The sequence below is a fragment of the Pelobates fuscus genome, chromosome 1 (assembly GCF_036172605.1).
Source record: "Pelobates fuscus isolate aPelFus1 chromosome 1, aPelFus1.pri, whole genome shotgun sequence".
Lineage (NCBI taxonomy): Eukaryota > Metazoa > Chordata > Amphibia > Anura > Pelobatidae > Pelobates > Pelobates fuscus.
In genome coordinates this window covers 29,928,046-29,952,720 of record NC_086317.1, presented here as the reverse complement: position 1 = coordinate 29,952,720, position 24,675 = coordinate 29,928,046, and the positions used below count along the sequence as shown (strand labels likewise).

At 41.0% G+C, this 24,675-nt stretch overlaps 1 protein-coding gene across 2 annotated transcripts in view; it reads left to right on the top strand.

Moving 5' to 3' along the window:
* The first annotated feature begins 13,246 nt into the window (after window positions 1-13,246).
* SH3BGR (SH3 domain binding glutamate rich protein) overlaps window positions 13,247-24,675 on the top strand; it is a 53,234-nt gene continuing 41,805 nt past the window's right edge. Inside the window, exon 1 of one of the 2 annotated variants that reach the window (XM_063447203.1) lies at window positions 13,247-13,412. In XM_063447203.1, coding sequence (XP_063303273.1) covers window positions 13,368-13,412 — 45 coding nt within the window. In that variant the 5' untranslated portion in view covers window positions 13,247-13,367. The remainder of the gene's footprint in view (window positions 13,413-24,675) is intronic. The other variant, XM_063447211.1, reaches the window with a different exon arrangement.

Here is a 24,675-nt window from a genome sequence, read left to right as displayed (position 1 = left end):
ATGGACCCAGTCTCTAGGTGGCATCTCCAACACCTATCTGAGAAGGAGGGAAACAGACATGAAAATCTCATCGGGGCTAGTTACCATCTATAAAGTATCTTTATCATGGTTTCTAGGTACAATGCACAGGAGGTAAGGCCCTTATGTGCTCAGAAAACACAATCTTAGACCAACCTTCTTGGGGAAATCACTCTTTTTTTTTTTTTTTTTCCATTCTTTATTTTGGTTGTGCATAGTTGGTACAGACATGCTTGCTTAGCCACAACAGCTGTTGCAAGTGATTCGTTCAGAACAGGAATAAACAAGTGTTGGCATCGGTAACAAAACACATTTTTATATAGTAAGTAGTATTTTAGACAGTGTGGTAATCAATTATCTGGCTAGTGTGCAAATCCTGCGCAGGTGTTATAAGTCGAGTGTACTATTAGTGTGTGTGGGCAGGATGCTACTGTTGCCACCTTAATCAGCTAGGTTTAAACACATACTGTTGCACTAGGGTGAGTTTGAGAGGCTTATTTCCCCCTTTATAGTTTTCAGGGGCTATAGGCTTGGTTTTTATCTGTCAGAAGGGGCGGGGGGGGGGGGGGGGTTTAAGCAGCAAAGGAGCAGGGAATGCCTAGGCATCTGAGCGATGGTGTGTGTGTAGTAAATAACTTATTTGAATTTAACTCTAACTTTTAACAGAAGAATTTTTTAACTTAACATATAAGGTTGAAGATGGAGCCAAGCGCAGAGGCATTAGGCTTTTCTCAATGTCCATCAGTTCATGGCACCGAGGTGGTCGCGCTATCTCCTCGCTGGGCTGCCGGTATGAATGGACGCACCGTTGCGGGGTTCCAGGTTGTGGCTGTTGTTGGCTCGTTATTGTCAGCCCTTCTCGGTGCTGGTCCGGCCAGTGCGAGCTTCTGCATGGTGGCCGGTATCTCGGTTTCATCACACACCTTGAGGTTACCAGTGTCTCTGGGTATTAACAGGTGTCTGGGAGCGCCCCAGCTATATGGTATGGTGTTTGCAAGGAGCTCCGTAGTCAAGGGTCGCAGGGACCTTCTCCAGTCCATGGTGGCTTTGGATATATCTGGGTAAAAGGCCAGGGAGTGTCCTTCAAATTGGAAGGGAGATTTGCCAAGTACGGCCGCCATGAATGCCTGTCGGTCTTTGCCTTGTTGAAATCTGATGATAACATCTTGCCCCTTCTCAGAGGTTCCGGATTGCGGTCTTGCAATGCGAAAATAGCTTTCCAATTGTATTCCTTTGGCCTGTTTGGCCGTGAAGAGGGTGTTGAGCATTCTTCGGAAGAGGTGTGGTATCTCTGCGATCTCTACCGCATTTGGTAGGCCGCGGATCTTGACGTTCTTCCAGCGTCTTTTGTCTTCAAGTACTGCCAAGCTATCTTGGTGTTGCTTTTGGGACTTTTGCAGGGCCAGGAGTTGTTGCTCCAGTGAAACGATTCGGATCTCTTGTGCGGCGGTGTTGAGCTCCGCGTTTTGCAAGCGGGCCACAACTCCGCTAATCTCATCCCGAAACACTCCGATGTCGGCTGCTATGTTGCGACGCAAAAAAACGGTGTTTACTGCAAGAAGCCTGAATGGAATGATTATACTTACCAGAACAAATACAATAAGCTGTAGTTGCTCTGGTGACTATAGTGTCTATTTAATTGTTATCAAAACATTTTCTACCTCTACTGGAGGGTGTTAATATGTTGGGATTTGAGCTTCAGCAGGTCAACAGACTTCAGGTACTCATCCACTGACTCCGGGGGTGGGCTGGAGGGAGGATGCATCCAACCTAAGATTATATAATTTGGCGTAGTAGTTTAATTTGGGATTCACTGTTTCTCTCCCTCTGGGGATATGATATAGGGGATTCTTGATTGAACTTGCTTATTTCCTCTCAGCCCATACAGAATATACATATTGTTTTGCGTTAAGTCTCTGCCTTAAGTCATTTTAGTCAGGTTCATTTCATTAATGCAGTGTTTCATTGCCTGAATTTTGTCCCTGAGGGTAGGGGTCAAGTTCTGGGGAACAAAGTGTGGAAACTCACCCAAGATCCCCCCCTAACCCCCTGAAAAAATTATACGGTTGTATGCATATATATTGTAAAGCGCCAGTTTACAAAGACAAGTATATGGAGATATCCTCTCCGGAGTACGTCCAAGTTATCCGTGCTCATTTATTAATGCCATCAGAGTAGATGGTCCTCTTTGTAGAGTCCGATTGATTTTGGGTTAAGACTCAGCTAAGCATGACAAAGTCAACCCAGTTTAGACGGAGCAATTTGTTGTTTGGCTTACTGCCAGAAAGCACTGTTTAGTAGATTGCTCCCAGACTGCCAGGCTTTCACCGTGTAAGAATTGGGTCTCTACCTGATTTTATTTATCATTTGTGTATAAATGTATTTTCCCTTTTGTCTTTTGGTTTCATGTATTCTTTTTTTTTTTTAAATTCTTTATTTTTGTAGTGCACATGCTTGATACAGACAGGCTTGAGGTGCCCCAAAAGCAATCCTCAGGCGTTACCCACGTTTAAACATGCGGGGTGTATGATTAACTGGCACAATTTTTTATAGTTTATCAGGCTTAAATAACATAACAGTAACGTGACAGTAACATTAATTAGTTAAGGTATCGATTAGAGCGCAAGTATATATGTTATGCAGGGTTGGTTCATGCATTGACAATGTAGTTTCACTATAGATAGTACAGGTAATGCAGTATATGAGATGCAGTAAACACTGTAAGATATGCTAGGGTAGAGTTGCTCATTATATCAGTTGTGCTAATAAGTTTTGGGTTTTATATATCATGCAATAAACTGTGGTCGATTCACAATGCCTCATCTTTACTTATAGTTAGAGTAGAAACAAGCTAGGCTATGGCATATGGTAGGTGGGTATACGTATACAGCTTAACTAGGCTGCCCTTGCGCTCATTGCTGAACTTAACAAAAAGAAAGGTATTGCCTAATAAACGGTATATACATTAGCTTTGATAGCGGGCAACTGGTGAGAAACAGTATGATATATCAACTAGGCGTATCTGTGTGAACAGAACATGTATGGTATACTGTATTAGGCTTAAATCAGTTACTCCCTCTAGGCAGGTTAAGTTACGTGGCTGGTATGCAAGTTGGGTAGTACAACGTTAACTAGAATTAAATAAACACGCTTTTTTGATTATAGGCTGAAGATAGTCACTGATCTGGGTTTTTCTCGAGTGTCTTGCTGCCCGTTACCTTCCATGTTCTTGCTTGTGTTATGAGACACTGTTGTCAGGGACCTAAGGCAAGAAAAAAAGGAGTATAATACTGGAACCCCAGTTCAGCAGACATGGCAATATGTGGCATCTTGATAGGGTGTCATGCACAGGAACACGGTGGAGAGAGTGTTCAGGACATGAGAGTGTTCGTGAGTGATTGTGTCTCTCATCCAATTCCCTCTGTCGGTAGGCGTCTGTATCCCTCTGTTGGTTTGCGGGGGCTCGGCGCCACTTGGGTGCGGATGTAGGTAACCATCCAGCCCCAGGTCGATGTGCAGGCTTGCATCCCATGGCCACAAACTCTTTTGCTTCTCTGGCATGAGTTTTCTCCTCCCGTGGGAGCGGCAGACGGCCTGATGGTGAACTGTGGTGATGGTGAATTGCTGCCTGTGTGGGCGATGCTGCTGGGTCAGGACCCTTTTGGCCTTCAGCCTGGGTGGGCAAGGACGTGTAAGGAACGATGGGTGGTCTGATCCTTTGCCTGAGGGTGACCCCCTCGCCCCCCACTGCCCGTGTCCCCTTATACCTGTTTCCAGGGGCTCTGGCTGCTCTGTCCGTGCTGCCTGCATGCGGCTTTGGAGCTTCTCCCAAAATTCACTGAACAATCTGTCCAGCCGCATCTCAATATCAGCCGTGTCATTGTAGCAGCTCGTGTGGCTAGGAGACTGGGTCAGCTTAGGTGGAGAATGTGTTGCCGCCATCTTGTGTGCGCCTCGTGTAGCGATGCCGCTGATGGAACACTTGGGGTCCGGTCCAGGCAAAGGTAGGTTACCCCGAACTTCCAGTAGGGACCGGGATATCCCCCACCGGTCCCAAGGGGGGGGGGGGGGAGAAGGAGAGTCGAAGGACGTCTGTGCTAGTTAGCGAGCGAGGAGAGCGGCCGTCTCTCCCCAGCTCGATCTGCAACAGGCCTCCCCAGGCGATTTCGGGTTCCCAGGCGGGTAGAGGGCTAGTTTTGGTGTCTGTGAGTACACCTGGGTGGCCCCTGCATCGCTGTGGCCCTCCGGAGTGCGGTTGTGCCGTATTTTTGGGGGGTTTTCCCCCTGAAGTCGTGGTTTGTAGCAGGAGCTTAGTCTCAGCACGTCCGCTCAGGCAGGGTGTTAGGCTCCGCCCCTTGGTTTCATGTATTCTATTTGTATCACACATATATTTATTAAAAGTTAAGTTTTAACTACTATAAGTCCCAAAGGAGGGCTTATATCACTTGTTTTCATAAGGGCAATTTAATATTACTTGTCAGTATCTACTCTGCCCCTTTAGAGGTGCCCACTCCCATAGGGACACTATACATGATTTCCCATGTCTCCTATATACTGTGCTTCAAGTTTAGACATATACAGTTGCAAGAAAAAGTATGTGAACCCTTTGGAATGATATGGATTTCTGCACAAATTGGTCATAAAATGTGATCTGATCATCATCTAAGTCACAACAATAGACAATCACAGTCTCTTTAAACTAATAACACACAAAGAATGAAATGTTGCCATGTTTTTATTGAACACACCATGTAAACATTCACAGTGCAGGTGGAAAAAGTATGTGAACCCCTAGACTAATGACATCTCCAAGAGCTAATTGGAGTGAGATGTCAGTCAACTGGAGTCCAATCAATGAGATGAGATTGGAGGTGTTGGTTACAGCTGCCCTATAAAAAACACACACCAGTTCTGGGTTTGCTTTTCACAAGAAGCATTGCCTGATGTGAATGATGTCTCGCACAAAAGAGCTCTCAGAAGACCTATGATTAAGAATTGTTGACTTGCATAAAGCTGGAAAGGGTTATAAAAGTTCCTCCAAAAGCCTTGCTGTTCATCAGTCCACGGTAAGACAAATTGTCTATAAATGGAGAAAGTTCAGCACTGCTGCTACTCTCCCTAGGAGTGGTCATCCTGTAAAGATGACTGCAAGAGCACAGCGCAGACTGCTCAATGAGGTGAAGAAGAGTCCTAGAGCGTCAGCTAAAGACTTACAAAAGTCACTGGCAAATGCTAACATCCCTGTTAGCGAATCTACAATACGTAAAACACTAAACAAGAATGGATTTCATGGGAGGATACCACAGTGGAAGCCACTGCTGTCCAAACAAAACATTGCTGCACGTTTACAGTTTGCACAAGAGCACCTGGATGTTCCACAGCAGTACTGGCAAAATATTCTGTAGACAGATGAAACCAAAGTTGAGTTGTTTGGAAGAAACACACAACACTATGTGTGGCGAAAGAGAGGCACAGCACACCAACATCAAAACCTCATCCCAACTGTGAAGTATGGTGGTGGGGGCATCGTGGTTTGGGGCTGCTTTGCTGCGTCAGGGCCTGGACGGATTGCTATCATCGAAGGAAAAATGAATTCCCAAGTTTATCAAGACATTTTGCAGGAGAACTTAAGGCCATCTGTCTACCAGCTGAAGCTCAACAGAAGATGGGTGTTGCAACAGGACAATGACCCAAAGCATAGAAGTAAATCAAAAACAGAATGGCTTAAACAGAAGAAAATACGCCTTCTGAAGTGGCTTAGTCAGAGTCCTGACCTCAACCCGATTGAGATGCTGTGGCATGACCTCAAGAAAGCGATTCACACCAGACATCCCAAGAATATTGCTGAACTGAAACAGTTCTGTAAAGAGGAATGGTCAAGAATTACTCCTGACCGTTGTGCACGTCTCATCTGCAAATACAGGATGGTTGAAGTTATTGCTGCCAAAGGAGGTTCAACCAGTTATTAAATCCAAGGGTTCCAAGGGTTCACATACTTTTGCCACCTGCACTGTGAATGTTTTCATGGAGTGTTCAATAAAAACATAGCAACATTTCATTCTTTGTGTGTTATTAGTTTAACCCCTTAAGGACCAAACTTCTGGAATAAAAGGGAATCATGACATGTCACACATGTCGTGTGTCCTTAAGGGGTTAAGCGGACTGTGATTGTCTATTGTTGTGACTTAGATGATGATCAGATCACATTTTATGACCAATTTGTGCAGAAATCCATATCATTCCAAAGGGTTCACATACTTTTTCTTGCAACCGTACAATCACACACACACTTACTGACAGACACACACACACTGACAGACACACTCACTGACAGCCAGACTTACTGACAGACACACACTTACTGATGCACACACACACACTGACAGACACACAAACACTGACAGGCAGACACACACACACACTGACAGACACACATACACTTAATGACAAACAGACACACACACTGACAGTCACACTGTTAGACACACACACTTACTGATAGACACCCTTATTGACACACACACTTACACAGTCTTGCACACACTCACACACAAATTCATTGTATTGCTTGTTTCTCCTACCTTTACGAGTCCTCTGAGTACTCTCCGTGGGGTCCAGTGTCTTTGTATCTCTTTCTTCTCCTCTCTTCTCCCTTGCACTGTTTAGTGACGCGAGGCCGGAATGATTACATCACATTCCGGCTCTCGTCATCACCATAGAGGGTGCACGAGGGAGCAGGAAGATCATCAGCTCAGACAGTGCTCCCTCGCTGCCGTCTGACTCTGTCCTCACCCCAGCCTGGTCCGGTATATTGCTGCAGAGTACGCACCTGCCTCTGGAAAAAGCAGGTGCCTACTCTGCATTGCTAAATAAGCTTCGCTCAGGAGGCGCCCTTAGGTGGCCGGCTGGCCACCTGTTGAGCTCCCTTTGAAAGACCATTGGCCTGCTCCACACGGCACCCCCGCCTAGTGGCACCCCGTGCTGCCACCCAGGATCGACCCTGGCAGGTCTAGGACTATTAAGGGGAGCGGCGTTTAGTTTATTTGTGCTATTTACTTGACTGGAAAACATGTTTTTTTTAGAAAGATTCTTTAAAGTGGAGGCCCGCTTAATTAAAAGCCCACGGCAAACTGTTTTATGTATTTGCTATAGGGTAATAGCACTTGTCTCTGGTAAGGAATTTTGTATGTGCCTTGATTGTTATGCGAACCCCTAGCTGGTGCTGCTAGCGCTAGCTAGTGGATATAGGAACCTAGTGGCTTGACTCTATTCAGATGCCGGCAATGAAACCAGCAGGGCAAATCAGTGATCATTAGAGGAGGAGTGTGGATTGGATTTAGCTAATGTGATTGTGGCTGGGTGGCGGAGGCCAAGGTGAGTGACTACTTAATACCTAGTTTGTGACTAAGGGGAAAAAGGCAACCACCAGCCACCCACACCAACGCCAGATGTGAATCAGTAACAACATTACATTGAAGAAAAAAATACATTGCTTAAAAGAAAAATAAACAATACATAACTTACATTGTGAGCCAAGGGTCATGGCTAGTACTTGCATCACATAGGATATAATGGGTAAGTAAACCGGTGTGATCCTAACAACAATAAGGCCAAATGAGTGCTATGTATATAATAGTGTAAATTTTTCTTTTTTTTTTTTTTCTCCTTTTTTCCTCAAATCATCAAACCTTCTAACTTTGTTAGTTTTGGGGACTCTCTCTTAAATTATCAAGAGCTTCAGGAAAAGCCACATAGACTGGCCAGGTACCATAAATTGAATCACTAAACTTGAGCCCACCCCTAGAAAGCACAAATAAAAAACTAAACAAATCAGAAAAAACAGAGACTAACCTGGAGTTAATAGAATATTTTCCCTTCTGTATCGTAGGTCACCTGAGAACTGTGACACATGCTAGTGCCTTCAGGATCCACTATGAAGAGCTACCTGTGCTAACCCTTTTGAAACAGAAGCATGTATGCAACAATTATTTGTACCACGTATGCCCACCATGGGGCCTGAATGCTAGGCTTGATGTTGCCTACTACTTGTGTTGTTATTTCCATTCCAGAGAGAATCTTGGTGCAGCCTGTGGAATTCTCAATAATGATTGCACGCTCCCTCTTTCCACTGTGCCTTTTCACTGTATCACAGATGTGTGTCACTGTGCCTTTTCGCTGTACCATCAGCTTCGTTGGATATCTGTATGGTGTAACATGCTTTCTGAGGGTCTCCGTGATGTCCATGCAGCTTTGCGCCTTCTGAAGGCTTGTGCTGACAGGTCAGCAAATAGTTGAATTCCTTCATATTTTTTGATGGGATCTTTGTGGATCCTACCGGACTTTAGACTCATTTCTCGGGGAACAGATATGGGCTCCGTGGGCTCTGTCTAACAACAGCATGCTGGTAAGTATATCATGCCTTAAATCCCTTTGTTGTATGCCATATACAGAGGTTATTTTCTAGGACCTGTCCTCCAGTTCTGATAGCTTGGACTCATATGTTTCCAATTAGGCTTCTTGGGTTTGCACCTTTTCTGAAAACTCTTCCATCTTGGCCTTGGCATGTGAGGTTCTAGCTCCCTGCTCCTGCATATCTTTCCTGATTTCATGGAGACACGTTTGGCAGGTAAATCATCCTCCAAGTGCTGCATAGACCCATTTGTAATAGGTTGGTCTTCCATCATCAGGGAAGCTCCTTGTGCCTTTGCCAACTCTTGACCTCCAAAGTAGCTCTATTTGAGCAGTGCTGAGGCCTTCCCCCTAGGTTATTGGCTGGAAAAAAAGCTGGTTCTGTTTTGTTTTTTAGCGTTCTTCTCCCTCTCTGTTGTGCCATTGCCAGCTTACAATTTCACAGGAGATACAGAGTATATAGATGTTTTTTGTCTAAATTGTGGGCTAGAAGGCGCGGAGTTCCTCTCCCACACGTCCATATGCACTGAAGACTTGGCCATGCTCCCCACCATCATATTTGTTTAATCCAAATGATTGCAAGAATACTTATAATTATTTATTTATTATAAGCATTAATTTGTACAATTTTCCATCTATCTATCTATCTATCTCTCTCTCTCTCTCTCTCTCTCTGTTAAATATATTTGTATTGATAAAGAGTGACGGGTACATACAAATATATCAGCATAACATCAAAAAATTCAATGAATATCAAGTACAAGAAAAATTATCACACATATATGATATATTATACAATAATGCACATATAGAAATATTTTGTACCACAAATGAAAAATAAGGAGCGACTCAAAGAATAAGAATAGAGTGCCAAGTCATGCCACCAACGTCCCTTCTGTTATAGTGTAACAAGACCAAAAAACATGGTGTGCTTCCAAAATGCACCAACATAAATTTGCCAACAAAACAAAAGCACGAATAATGATCATTAGACTACATACACAACAAAACAAATAAAAAACAAGCATTGAACAATTCTAGCCCCTCTTATATCTCTTCACAGATCCGTAGGTATGCCCCTTCTTTGTCTCTCCGCTCTACCCATGATCTTCTCCTGTTGGCTGCTCGCACCCATACCGCCAACTTACGCTTGCAAGACTTCACGCGGGCGGCTCCCTTCCTATGGAATAGCCTGCCTAACGCCATCAGACTCTCCCCTAGTCTTCAATTCTTTGAGAAATGCCTTAATACCCATCTCTTTAGGAAAGCTTATGGCCTCCTAGAGTAACCCCTACCTCACATACCTGTCTCTTGCTCTCTCCTCCAGCTCTGCTTCACTCCCACCTTATTTGATTGGGATTTTCTGTCCTATTGTGTTTTACACCCCAACTCCTATAGGCTGTAAGCTTGTTTGAGCAGGGTCCTTTTCATTCTATCGTTCCTGTAATTTTTCTTGTAATTGTCCTATTTATTGTTAAATCCCCCCTCTCATAATATTGTAAAGCACTACGGAATCTGTTGGCGCTATATAAATGGCAATAATAATAATAATTATAAGTATAATAAGACATAAAACAGTTTGATTGTAGGCTGAAGTAAACAAAACAAAAAACAAGACAAAACGCAATGCAAATAAATAAAACAGAGAACAAGAAAGAGAAAAAAATAAGAGAAATCATAAACCCCATCGAAATAAAGTCTAGCAACCAAAATGTGCGCTCTGCTGGTTGTCTGGACGGCAATCTGCTGTGAAATAATTTAGATAAAAGTTGTAATGTAGAACTAGTATGTTAATCACAGGAGAAAACTCCACGTTAATGAGTTAATGTAACATTCCAGTGAATTTTTTTTATTTTTTATAATTTAGTATACATACCCCCATTCAGCATGTTTTATTTGGGGGTTTATGAAAAACTGTGAAAAAGCTGCAGACATGCTGTCTGCTGCCTTTGCAAGCCTTCCCCATTGGGGAGTTTGCCATTGGGCAGTATCTGTGATGGACCAGTCTATGATGGGTATGTTTGATGTCCCTGGAAATGAAGGGTGAGATGAGAAGAGTCGAAATAAATGTAGCCTGCATCTCCTAGGCATGCTCGGATATCTGAATTCTCCTATAAATCACAAACTGTGTATGAGCAGAACCTTAAAAGTTGTGTGCGCAATAAATTGGCCATCTGGCCATTGTTCACACTATTTAATATGTGGATTATGTGATGCTAGCTGCTAACGAGCTAGACATTTGTACAGATTTCAGCTTGCCTGGATGCAACAGAACAACTAAAAGCAGCTAACACCAAGAAATAAACATTTAATATATTGGCCACGATTGTTAAAATCTGGACCCATATTTTAAACATCCAAACTATTAGGTCCCTGGAAGCACTAGCAACCAGCAGGCAAATAGTTGAAAAAAAACCTTGGCAGCATGAGGGTTGTGTGTGTGGCAGTTTGGCAGCTCTTACTAGCCAGCGGCACCCCAATAAGAAAAAAAAAAGAGCTGCTTATGGTAGGCAATAGAACCCCCAGATAACTAGTGGTAGGGTATACCCCAACCTGGCATGCAATCCGTTGGGGAATATTTATTAAACATGTAACCATTAGAGTGCCATTCAATGTGCATTGGGAAGGGGTATTAATATAATGGACCCCATGCGGGGTTATAAAAGTAATATTGGGAGGGGTGGAGCTAACAGCTGACCTGTTAAGTCATGTTTTTGCAGAGCTCTGAGACAAAAGCCTATATATGTTTATTTTATTGCACTGTCACTGTCACTGTCTTGGGACTTTGTCAAATTCACAATGAATCCCAACAGTGACATATCTGTTGGGAGTCCAGAGGCCGGCGGGGGCAGGTAAAGGTAAGATTTAGACTTTGCCTCTGTATATCTATTGACTGGGATGGAATGGGAAATCATGAACACTACTCCACGCATGTGTACAGTGTGCGCATTCATGAGTGGCGAGCTGATTGACAGATCAGCTCAAGCGCTATCAGAAATTCGCACATGTGACAAACTCCCCTTTTTAAGGGAGTTTGCCATGAGTTTTTGGAGGGGCCTGCTTGCCAGACTCCTACCCTGGGACTATGGGCTCTGTGATAACCCATGTTCAAAAGTACTGTTTCTGCCCTTGGACTTTTAACTGGAACAGATTCAAACATGTGCCATCTTAAATTGTCCAGCAGTGCTTTGCCGTTGAGTGTATGGAACTGTTTTGGGCATGGGACCATATCGTAGGTTGGGGCAAAAATAAGACTTCCAGGAAATTCCTGAACCCCTTAATCGATCGGGGTGAATTTTGGTTATGTTGTTCACCGAGATCGGGGCTATCAGTGAATGTGACTTTTGTGGGGATATGTTGTATTTTTGGGTACTTTTTGGGGTTTGTTAAAAAGGTATATTTTTTCTGCTTAGAGTTAATTGAGTTAGTTCATTGTCTTCGTTAATTATATCACAGGCAGAGGAGAGGGATTGTGTTCACTGTAAACCTCTGTTTTTATAGGCTTGTATGTTTTGTTTTTGTAACTAGGTCCACCTGGGCGTCACCTTTGCTGTAAAACTTGTATAAAAGACCAGTGTGTGCCATTAAACTTTCTGTTCCTGATTTACCCTCAATCTAGAGTCTTGTCTTATTGGGGGAAACTGCTACAAGGGATTGCTATGCTCTTCCTACTCCCTTGAATTATCACTAGCTCTTGTAAGTGCTTCACTCTCTGGAGGAAGAGAGGTTCACCCACTGGAACCTGGAGCCTTGTCATAGATCCAGGGTGGGTAGGAGACGGCGAGACCCCAACAAAGGTTCGTGGGGTCTGCAGTACTTATGGTGTCTGGAGAAGTGCTTGGAGCCCTCGGTAAGCACTAGGAGCATCCGTCAATGGAGGTACCCAGTCGGGGTGCCAGGCGATCTGTTACAGCACACAAACAACAAGATGCCCATTTCTGTGGAATTCTGAAATTCCAATTCAGTAAAAAGATATCATTACACAAAATACAGACTACTGTATTTTTTTAAAATAAATATTAATATAGTCTTATATGTATTATTCCTATGCTTCGCATAGCTTGACAAAACGGCAGAGCTACCGCTGTCAAACTTTGTCAAGCCCCTAGACATCTTTAGCGAAGAGAAAAAAGGCCTAGTCTATGGAGGCTCCTGTGGACTTTCTGGATCCTCCATAAACATCAGTGTTGTACTCTCGTGCATGCGCAAGAGTACAGCACTGACCTTGGCTGATGGCAGATGAAGCACTAGGAACTGAAGAGGATGCAAGATGGCAGTGCCGCGAGTGACAGGTTCAGGTAAGTAAAACCTACCTTCCTCTTCACCCTTGGGCCACCGCAGAGCAAGCAGAACAGTCGTAATCATGTTTAAGAAGGTGACAGAGGAGCTTTATACTTCACCTAGAAGTTTCTCCTCATATTTAGAGACAGATCAGACAGAAAATGATTTGAGAAATAGCTTTTTAGATTTTTCTTTCATCATCCCTTCCTTTAAAAAATAACTCAAATTGTTTTATGGTTGTAAACAGGTTAACATTACAAAAATATTAGAAAATGTTTTTTTGGTTGGTGCACAATTTGCTATAATATATTTTTCTATTTAGTACTTCAATGCTTTATCCCAAAACACATAAATTGATAGTTTGTATTAAGAGCACTCTGATTGGTGTATTATTGTGCCTTGCCTTTTAGGGATTAGTACAGCTAAACTAAACTGATTAGATACAGCTTCTAGCGCGGTCACAACAGATGTCTTTGTGAACCAATGGTTTTGTCAGCTGCTAGTTCCCAAAATATCTTGGATCCAATGATTAGGTTGCAAAGTGCATGGCTCAGAGGACTGGGGAAGTTTGCAGACAGTGTGTTGGGATTCTATCAGCTCGAAACACACTCTGGATTCTTGTTACGTATTAACAGGGTTCTCCCCTTTCTCTAGCCAAAATGGTTATTAAAGTCTTCGTAGCCACCGTTGCGGGATCCACAGCAGTAAGTATGTTTTTTCATAATGCAAAATCAGAGTTTATTTTTTTAAATTTTTTTTTAGATTTGTATTTTTTTAACACTTTCTGCTACACATGGCAAGGATCTGTTTTCAAAAGAAATGTAAAAATATTTGAAATAACTATTACATACGGGGTGTGTGTTTTTACATTCTAACTATTTTATTTTAACACGCTGTACGTCTTTCTACTTCAGTACTCAGTATTATAAAATTGCATGCCCAGTTTTACTGTAATGTTTTGACAAATGTTTTTTTTTTTCCTAAAACAAAATAGTAAAGGATGTATCCTAAGAAATCTAGCTTTACTCCCTAAAATATAATTGTGAGTTAATATATTTTTTAAGTGTTCTGTGTGGTGCTGGAGTGCCTGGGAGGGGGAAGGGTGTCAGTTTCTTTATATATCTATGGTTGACAGATGATCTCAGTTGAATTCGAGCCTTGTATTTAGCAAATACTCAAAGACCGTTCTTGCAGAGCCTGTTCAGAAGGTACAGTAGAAATGCCAGGGAGTTAATAGAAAGTTCCAGATATCGGCTTATGTTGAATCTTAATGGGAATACTAAGGGCAATTTCGAAGAAATCTTGGTGTATTGCGTATTCCTAAATTCAGAACACGACTGCATCACCTGTGAAAATATATACCACTGTTTTCCTTTTCTTATATATGTGTGTATGTGTATATATATTTATAGTTTGTATATTGTATTTTTGTAATATTGTACCCTATTGTAACAATGCAATGTTTTGTGGACCCAGGACATACTTGAAAACAAGATAAATCTCAATGTATGCATCCTGGTAAAAATATTTTATTAATAAATAAATAAATATCACAAAGGGATATTTTCAAAAATATTAATCATTTCTTGACATTGTTACTTTATTTTAGAAGCTGTGGAAATAAGACGATCTCTTTATAAATTGCGCAAACGCATATGGTGGATGTGGTTTGAATTTTTCACTTTATGTATATAGTCATTATGGTTGTTATGTTCATATTTGCACCTTATGCTGCCCTATTGCGTTTTATACCCCACCTCCTCTAGACTGTAAGCTCGTTTGGGCAGGGCACTTTCCAACCTATTGTTCCTGTAAGTTTTGTAATTGTCTCATTTATTGTTAAAAGCTCCCCTTCCTATAATATTGTAAAGCGGTACGGAACTTGGTGCTATATAATTGCCAATAATAATAATAATAATAATAATAATAATAATAATAAAATGACCAATATACATTTTGCACTTTATGTATATGACCAATGTGCTCACACTCACACTCTTATGCACGTAGTCTGCACGATCACATCTTGCACCTTTATGCATTTATGTGCTCACACGTTGCACTTTATATAGCCTTTGTGCTCACATTTTGTACTTTAGGCAAATGGTCATGTGTTGGTATTTTGTATCTATGTGCCCACATTTTGTACATGGTTTATGTGCTCACGTCTTGCACTTTACACACATGATATGTGCCTCATATTTTGCACTTTATGCACATCTTGCAATTCATGCATATGGCCTACATGCTCACAAGTAGCACTTTATGTTATTTGCCAATGTGTTGCAATTTGTATGATGTGTGCCTGATGGATGTTATCAGTTGAATTGTGGTATGAGCTTGTTCTCACATAACAAAGGCATGTTGTTAAGATTATGTACTTGATTTGCACTAGTCAGTGTTAATCGTATTTGTAGTTTGGTTCACTTTATTTGAGCGAGGTATGGTTGGTTTATATAGGATAGATCCTTTTACTTGGACAGGGCTGGGGACTATAGGTTATACAGTTGAGTTGTATAATATTTGTGGCACTATTGGGTAATGTTTATATGTATTATTAGGCTGTTATATATATTTTTTTTTATATGAAGGAGGGATTGTACTTCTTAGGTATTAGGTTAATATGGCATTAGATAAGGACTGCTAAAGTTTACACTGAGAGTACACTTTTTATATATTTTATTATATTTTATTAATCGCTACTGTATTGCTGATCAGAGGCCAACTGTGTTTCATTGTCTTTGTACGTACACTGTGCAGTGATAATAAAGTTGAAAATTAATCTGAAGTAAAAGTTTAGATATTGATGCAGCCTGGCACGAGTCTTTGTAGATACACATAGTTCTTGACTAAGCACTATTCATGTTTGGATAACAGTTGGTCAGTCTGGAGATGATGCACTGTAAAAAAAAAATAAAAGTCCCAGTGAACGATGTGAAAATAAATACGTTTAATAACTGTTGAAAAATACCAAAAATAAAAAACAATACATTAAAATTAATACATTGCTAATTTATATATAAATTTCTATGTAAATTATTAAACTGTATTGTATTTTTCACAATAAGAAAAACAAAAAATTACATCTGTGATTATTTTGCATCAACAGACTAATATTTCATACAGTGCAAACATTCCGACTTACCAAACGGCAAACACTTCTCTTCATTGCTTGGAGTAAAAAGTGATAATTTATATGCGTTTGTTTTGTAAAAAAAAATATTTGGTTTGTAATAGACTGGTTTACAAAAATGAAGTTTAAGCAATTTGTCTGAATCGAATTCCTGGAGATTTTGGAATGAATGTCACCTGTGACTTTTCTTTTTTGTTATGTCTATCATCTTCAAGAAGTAGTACATTGTTCATAGGTCGTAGAATAAACACTTGGCTTTTTGGGGATTTCAACAGAAGAAGAAAGTTGACATGTAATGATTTTAGTCTTTGAAAGCTTATATTTCTAATAGGCAATTGAGAAGATTTAGCAAAGTGTTCGTCCAATTTTAAAATGAATTTTTGGCACATTGTATTAAATCTTTTGGATTTTTTCATCTGTTGTCTTTTTTTTTTTTTTTGCTGTAAATTTTTAATATACGCCATTGTACTGGCAAGACAACGGGTTTAATATTTTTAAATAATTTTTTTTTGCTACTGTAAATTTGGACGTCTTCCGAAATACTAATTTCTCTGAATATTGGCAGAAGTTATTATAAAGAAAATCACTTTTTAGATTATTTAAAAATTACGTTGAAACGAAGGGCAGAATTTAACCATCACTTTTCAGAATATGTCTCCGAATGTTTCTTCATCTTTAATAAGAATTCTGGGACACTCAATAGGTGTAAAATCAATTTAGAAAATAATTGACAAATGATCGTTGGGGTTTTAGTTACTTATCTAAAAACTTTCTGTTTCTGTTTTAGTGCAACTTATATCTAGATTGTAACTTCCCATGGGAATAAGCCCTCGGTTCCTCCTATATTTGGCCGGCCACGGGCTACTCCACCTCCCTGCCTAAGATCATCAAACTTGATGATCTCAGCCAATCTAATGCATTCTCGTAGGAAAGCATTGGAAGGCTGTTGAAGTGCATGTCAAAACGCTGCACTGCGCCAATCAGCATCTCCTCGTAGAGATGAATTGAATCAATGCATCTTTACAGGGAGTGTTTTTAGTGTCTCCCTGCAGAACGTAGAAACGCTGAACATGAGTGCTAAACATTGTGCAGCACTGACCAAGCTATCTGAGGAGTGCCCACTGGAGGTATCCCTAGGCTGTAATGTAAGCACTGCCTTTGCTCTCAAAAGGCAGTGGTTACATTAAAGAGTCTGCCGGGACTGACTATACTCACCAGAAAAACTACATTAAGCTGTAGCTGTTCTGGTGACCATAGGGTGACCCTTTAAAGAAATTTTAGAATGCTCGGGTTAATCCTGTGCTCAAAAAAACACTAGAAAACAGTCTGGCCTTTAATAAAAAGCTTTGACGACAACACACACTGCTTGAATTTTACAACAGTTATGACTTTTATGCTAGTTTTGTGTGTTTTTTATTTATTTTTTACTTTTTTTTGTGCCATGGTCGGTTCTATGCTTTTGTAAGAGTAGTTTGTGTTGCTTGTGGGACAAGTTTAGGAAGCTAAGGCCTTGATTTAATTCTTTAGGATAAACTTTTCAAATGATCACAATCTGGTTTAAAACAATTTCAAATGACTCAATTACAAATATTCCAGGAGACAATACTACGGTCTTCTGTAAATAAATAATTTGAAATGTATTTCTAACAGAAATTAAAAAAAAAAAAATACATCAAGGCCAATGGATGATATCACAGTCACATTTTTCCTAAATATTGTTTTCGTGGATAAAAGAAGTGAATGTAAATATTTTTCATGTTAGTAAATAACATTATGGTATATAGATGCTTAGTGTTTTGTGCTGATTTAGTGATAATGTTTTGCTATGTGCTACAACGGTTTGGTTATTAGGAGTAAAAGTTACCCATTAATGTTACTGGGCCGGTAGTAGTATAGAGCTGTCGACACAGTGTGCGAGGTGTTGGAAACAAAGTACATGGCCATCTATTGACCTGCCATGTTTTTCCATGCAGTATGTACTTGTCTTATTACTATTATATCATGCTTTATCATTTAATGCATAGCTATTATTTTTTTTCTACAATATGTCAAACCCTATATAGATGCTTCCTTCATAGATTATCGTATAACTTACTAATACGGTCTATAGCTACACTGGTGGTCAAAAGTTTGAGGTCGCTCAGAAATTGCCTTATTTTCAATGGAAGCCTTGAAATGAGTTTGAATAGGAAATATATTAATTGACAAGGTTAGAAATAATGCATTTTAAGTAAGATAATAAATGTGTCCGCCATGTGCAGCAATTACAGCCTTGAAGACCTTTTAGTTGCCAACTATGAGGTAGACTGAAGAGATTTCACCCCATGCTTCCTAAAACACATCCCACAAGTTGGATTGGCTTCATGGTCACTTCTTACATACCATAAGGTCAAGCTACTTCCACAACAGCTTTTCCAGGGTTGGGATCTGGTGACTCCATTAAATACAGAATACTAGCTGATTGTTTCTTCCCTAAATAGTTCTTGAATAGTTTGTAGCTGTACTTTGGGTCATAGTCCTGTTTTAGGAGTAAACTGCCTTCAAACAAGCACCGTCCACAGGATATGGCATGGCGTTGCAAAATGGAATGATACCTTTCCTTCTTCAAGGCCCCTGTTACCCTTTAAAAATCTCCCCTTCACCACTACCAAAGCACCCCAGGACCATCACATTGCCTCCACTATGCGTGTGCCAGGGCACTTGTGGTGACTACCCAGGCAGGGATCCAGCCTGTGGGTCTTCTTTCACATAATGGGGACACTCATCACATTCCCTCCTCTCATCTCAGCTGTTCAGACGCCAGCCGCAGTAGCTCAGCCCATTTTTATGACGCGGTGACGTCATGATGTCGATGATGTCACGGCCTGCCGGAACTTTCTAATTCTGATGTTTTGGGGACGTGACCATCACTTAAAGAGCCAAACTATAAAAAGGACCAATTTGCAATGAGTCATTGCCCTGTTGTGGTTCTAGCTTGATTGTTCCTATAGTGCATACTCTGGTTTGGTTTATTGGTACTTGACTTGGCTCTGATTTTGATTATTCTGTATTCTCCTTCCCTTTGACTCTGTTTGTTTATTCGCTTACCTGTTTTCTGGCTCCCTCGACCACGGCTTGTCCCTGACTATTCTCTATTATTTCCTACGATTGTCTGGCCATTCTAAGGCCCAGTATACGTTCTTCTATTTTGCATTCTGCCTATTGGATCCCTGTGTCATTCCTGACAGTGTGACAGATGGTGTAGCAACCCTCCATCATCTTTTATTTTGGTCTGCTTCTCAAGAATGTTGTTATTTTTGATCCAAACACCTCAAACTTAGATTTGCCTGTCCATAACACTTTTCCCCAATGTTTTCATTGGCGAGCCTGAGATATGGCTTTTTCTTTGCATCCCTACCTAGAAAACCAGCATCCTGGAGTCGTCTCTTTACTGTTGATCTTAAATCTCATGTTTTGCAGGTACTATTTAATGAAGCTGTCAATTGTGGATCTGCGAGGTGTATGTTTCTAAAACTAGACAATCTCATATATTTGTTCTCTTGCTCAGTTGTATACCGGGGCCTCCCCCTCCACTTTCTATTCTTTTTAGAGCCAGTTTGTGCTGTTCTGTGAAGTGAGTACTACACAGTTTTGTATGAGTTCCTCAGTTTCTAGGCAATTTCATGCATTGAATAGTCTTCATTTTTCAGAACAAGAGTAGACTGGCAAGTTGTAGAATTAAGTTCCTTGTTTCTTGTCATCTTGAGCCTCACAATTGCTCCAGATACTCAACCAATGAAGGCCAGGCCAATTGTATTGCATCTTTAATCAGTTGTCATCATCACATAAGCTTTCCAAATTATTTCATATTTTTGGATAAACTTCTAAAATTAAGTAATATTATTACAAATATTATTTACTTTTTTAACATTTTGATTTGTAAAAAAAAATAGATATTTTTTGCTATATATGATATACATCAGGAGAAAGAAAACTAGCCCATCTGGTTTGATCACACAAAAGGGCTACTGTAGCTCAAATTACTGAAAAACTTAATGCTGGCCATGAAAGAAAGGTCTTAGAACACACAGTGCATTGCGGTTTGCTGCATATGTGGCTCTGTAACTACAGACCGGCCAGAGTGCCCATGATGACCCCTGTCCAAGACTGAAAGCACATTCAATGGTGATGTGAGCATCAGAACTGGACCATGAAGCAATGGAAGAAGGTTGTCTGGTGTGATGAATCATGTTTTCTTTTAGATCAGGTGGATGGCCGGGTGTTTGTGCATCAGGTGAGCAGAGGCATTGTTCTGCAGTGGGCAATGTTCTGCTGGGAACCCTTGAGTCCTGGCATTCATATATATGTTACTTTGACATGTACCACCTACCTGTAAATTGTTACAGATCATGTTCAGCCCTTTATGGTAATGGTTTTCCCTGATGACAGTGGCCACTTTATGCAGGATAATGCACCCTGCCACATTGCAAACATTGTTCAGGAATGTTTGAGGAACATGACAAAGAGTTCAAGGTGTTGCCTTGGCCTCCAACTTCCACACATCTCAATTCGATTGCGCATCTGTGGGATGAAATAATCTGATCCATAGAGCCCCCACCTCACAACAGAACTGTAATGATTCTGATGTTATACAGGGTTTGGAGTTCAGCAGCCAGATCAGCAAGGTGTTCTTCCAGAAGTAGCTACTCGTTAGCCAGATGGTTAAGCAGAGATGAGAGACTGGGACAGAAAAATGGTAACATAGTAAGGCAAGCGAGGTAAGTGGGAAGGAGAAGCAGCAAAGTCAGAAGGTCCAAACTCAGCAACGGGTTTAACAAACAGGAACAAGCTTGATTAAACTTGATTAGAGTCACAGGACCCACACTAATCTGGCTAAGATACAGACAAGAAGTGCCTTTTATAGGCCAATAGCAGACACCTGACCAGTCACAGCTGATGATAATTGGCACTAATATCATGGCATGTAGAGGCAAGGTCATCGGAGCTCAGGTACATCTGCAAAATGCAGACTGGCCAACTGGTAAGGAAGAGGATCAACAACATAGGAATAAGGGTTTGAAACCCCACAGAGTCAATTCCTCACAAGGACTTAAATTATCTGCTGCTAATGCCTTGGTGCCAGATACCACAGGATACTTTCAGAGGTCTTGTGGTGTTCATGCCTCGAAACATCAGAGCTGTTTAAGCAGTACGAGGGGAACCAACACGATTTGAGGCAAGTGTTAATCACTGTATGTTTTGTTATTTTAATATGTTGAACAGTTTATTTAAAAAGTTTTTTTTAAAAATACAGGTGATACTTGAAAAATGTGAATATTGTGCAAAACTTCATTTATTTCAGTAATGCAACGTAAAAAGGGAAACTAATATATGAGATAGACGCATTACATGATTTGTCATAAGTGCGATGATTATGGCTTACAGCTCATGAAAACCCCAAATCCACGATCTCAGTAAATTAGAATATTACATGCAATCAATAAAACAGGGAGTGTACATAGAACAATATCGGACCTCTGAAAAGCATAAGCATGCATATGGACTCAGTACTTGGTTTGGGCCCCTTTTGCAGCAATTACTGCCTCAATGCGGCGCGTCATAGAAGCTATCAGCCTGTGGCACTGCTGAGGTGTTATGGAAGACCAGGATGCTTCAATAGCAGCCTTCAGCTCTACTGCATTGTTTGGTCTCATGTCTCTCATCTTTCTCTTGGCAATGCCCTATGGGGTTCAGGTCAGGCGAGTTTGCTTGCCAATCAAGCACAGTAATCCCGCGGTCATTGAACCAGGCTTTGGTGCTTTTGGCAGTGTGGGCAGGTGCCAAGTCCTGCTAGAAAATGAAGTCAGCATCCCCATAAAGCTCGCCTGCGGAAGGAAGCATGAAGTGCTCCAAAATCTCCTGGTAGACGGCTGCAATGACCCTGGACTTAATGAAGCACAGTGGGCCAACACCAGCAGATGACATTGCTCCACAAATCAACACAGACTGTGGAAACTTCACACTGGACTACAAGCATCTTGCAGTGTGTGCCTCTCCATTCTTCCTCCGGACTCTGGGTCCTTGGTTTCCAAATGAGATGCAAAAGTTGCTCTCATCAGAAAAGAGGACTTTGGACCACTGAGCAACAGACCAGGTCTGTTTTTCTTTAGCCCAGGTAAGACGCTTCTGACGTTGTTTGTTGTTCAGGAGCGGCGTGACACGAGGAATACGACATCTGAAGCCCATGTCCAGGATCCGTCTGTGTGTGGTGGCTCTTGATGCACTGTGTGTGGTGGCTCTTGACTCCAGCCTCAGTCCACTCCTTGTGAAAGTCCCCAACATTTTTGAATGGCCTTTTCCTGGCAATTCTCTCCAGGCTGCGGTCATCCCTGCTGCTTGTGCACCTTTTTCTTCCATACTTTCCCCTTCCACATAACTTTCTATTAATGTGTTTTGATACAGCACTTTGGGAACATCCAACTTCCTTCGCAATTACCTTTTGAGGCTTTCCTTCCTTATGGAGGGTGTCAATGATGGTTTTCTGCACAACTGTCAGGTCAGCAGTCTTCCCCGTGATTGTGATTCCTACTGAACCAGACTGAGAGACCATTTAAAGGCTCAGAAACCCTTTGCAGGTGTTATGGCTTACTTAGCTGATTAGAGTGGGACACTGTGAGCCTAGAATATTGCACCTTTTCACAATATTCTAATTTACGGAGATTGTGGATTTGGGGTTTTCATGAGCTGCAAGCCATAATCATCGTACTTATGACAAATCACGGCTTGAACTATCTTGCTTTGCATATAATGCGTCTATCTCATATATTAGTTTCCCCTTTTTACGTTGCATTATTGAAATAAATTTAATTTTATTCTAATTCTAATTTTTCGAGTATCATCTGTAGATATGAAATCATTTGGAAAGCTTATCCAGCAATATTAAATTAAGGTCATAATTGTGAAAGAGTTTCTTAATAATCAGTTAGCGTTTTTAAATTATAAACTTGGATTAGTAAGCAGAACTTGCCATTGGAACACAGAACAGATGGTTGCTGATAATGGGCCTCTCTACTTAGTTTAAAAACAACCGTTTCCAGCTACAATAATTATCGATTTGATGTTGTTTTAATGGACATGGACACCAAAAAACTGTGCTTTTCTTTAAAAAAACAAGACATTTCTAGTGTATTTTCTTCATTTTTTCCTGACTTTTGCTCATAGCAAAATTTAAATACATTTTTAACATTGCTTTAAATTGGGTTTTTGGGTTAACAGCAGTGATACAAATATGTGAAACACTGAACTTGATGGACTACAACCCTATTAGTATGTACAATGCAACTATAGTCTATGTATCTATGCTTTGTAGCTCACTCATGTCCTTTGATTCTATTTACATATATGGTGCATTTCTGTCACCTACAGAGAAGGTCTATTTAGCACTTCCACATATCTATGACCTTTTTCATACTATGTGTATCTGTGGGCTTTGTACTCTATGATACTTTGATCAATGAATGTATGGCATATCTTTCTAAATATATGTAGATGCATTATGCATGTCCTGTAGTGATTTGGTCTTATAATGTATAACTGATTATTATTATTTTATTATTTATATGGCACCATCAGATTCTGTAGTGATGTACAATGGGTGGACTAACAGACACGTAATTGTAACCAGACAACTGGACGCACAGGAACAGAGGGGTTGAGGGCCCTGCTCAATGAGCTTACATTCTAGAGCAGGGCTAGGCAACCTTTTAGCAACACTGTGCTGAAATAGGATTGGGATGTCACGTAGCGTGCCGGTTGTATTTTTTTAAATTGAGGTGCGTATGTTGCCGTATTTTGCTTGTGTTAGTTATACTGCAGTTGCTTTGTATCATTGTATTTATGCGTATACGAGCTATCATATTGTATATGTAGTAGTTTGTGGTATCGTGTATAATACCTATGAATGTGGGATGTGTATGGGGGCTGCTTGTAAAATTGTGTGTGGATGGATATGTCACATTGTGTGTTTGGTAGTGTGTGTATGTGTGGGGCTGTTTGGGGTATTGCATACGAGGCTGCATGTGGGGTTGTGTGCAGGTATATGGATTGTCAGTGGTGTTGAGTTTGTGCGGATTGTTTGTTGTGTGTGTGTGTAGGCTGTTCGTATTATTTGTAGGAGGGGAGGGTTATCCTGCAGCTCTGTGTATATCTAGCAGTGTGGGTAGCTTCCCTGGGTTCCAGTGGGGACAAGGCTGGCTAGGTACAGGTCAAGGACAGGAGCTGCAATAGCAGCTGCAGGTCATTCTACTCCAGTGTGGATTCCCATTCACAAGTGTTGGAATGAAGTGATCTGAGATCACTACCTCTGTGTGCTTAAATGCATAAATTGAGGATTGTCCTTCACCATCTTTTTGTATTAGCAGATATCTGAAGTTTCCCTGGGGCTCCTGAAAGGCCAGAGCCTATTTGGCTCTAGCAGCCTTGAATGCCGTGCAAAGGCACCTCGAGTGCCGTGCAAAGACACCTTGAGTGCTGTGCATGGCACACGTGCCATAGGTTGCTTACCCCTGTTCTAGAGAGAGTGGGGTATAGTGACACAAAGGGTAAAAGTAGGGGTACAAAGCAGCTTGTTAGAAAAGTATTCATATAATGTGTAGCTGTGTGATTTTTAATCCATGATAGTTTGGTCATACAATGTTTTGCTGATCGGTTACTTTGTTGAGCGGTTGTCTGATTTGTAATCTATAATGATTTGGTCATGCAATAAATTCCTGATTTGTTCATAGAGAATGCAGCTGCCTCTTTCATGTTCTGCAATAGTTTGGCCATACAGCATATTCCTAATTTGTTTATAGAGT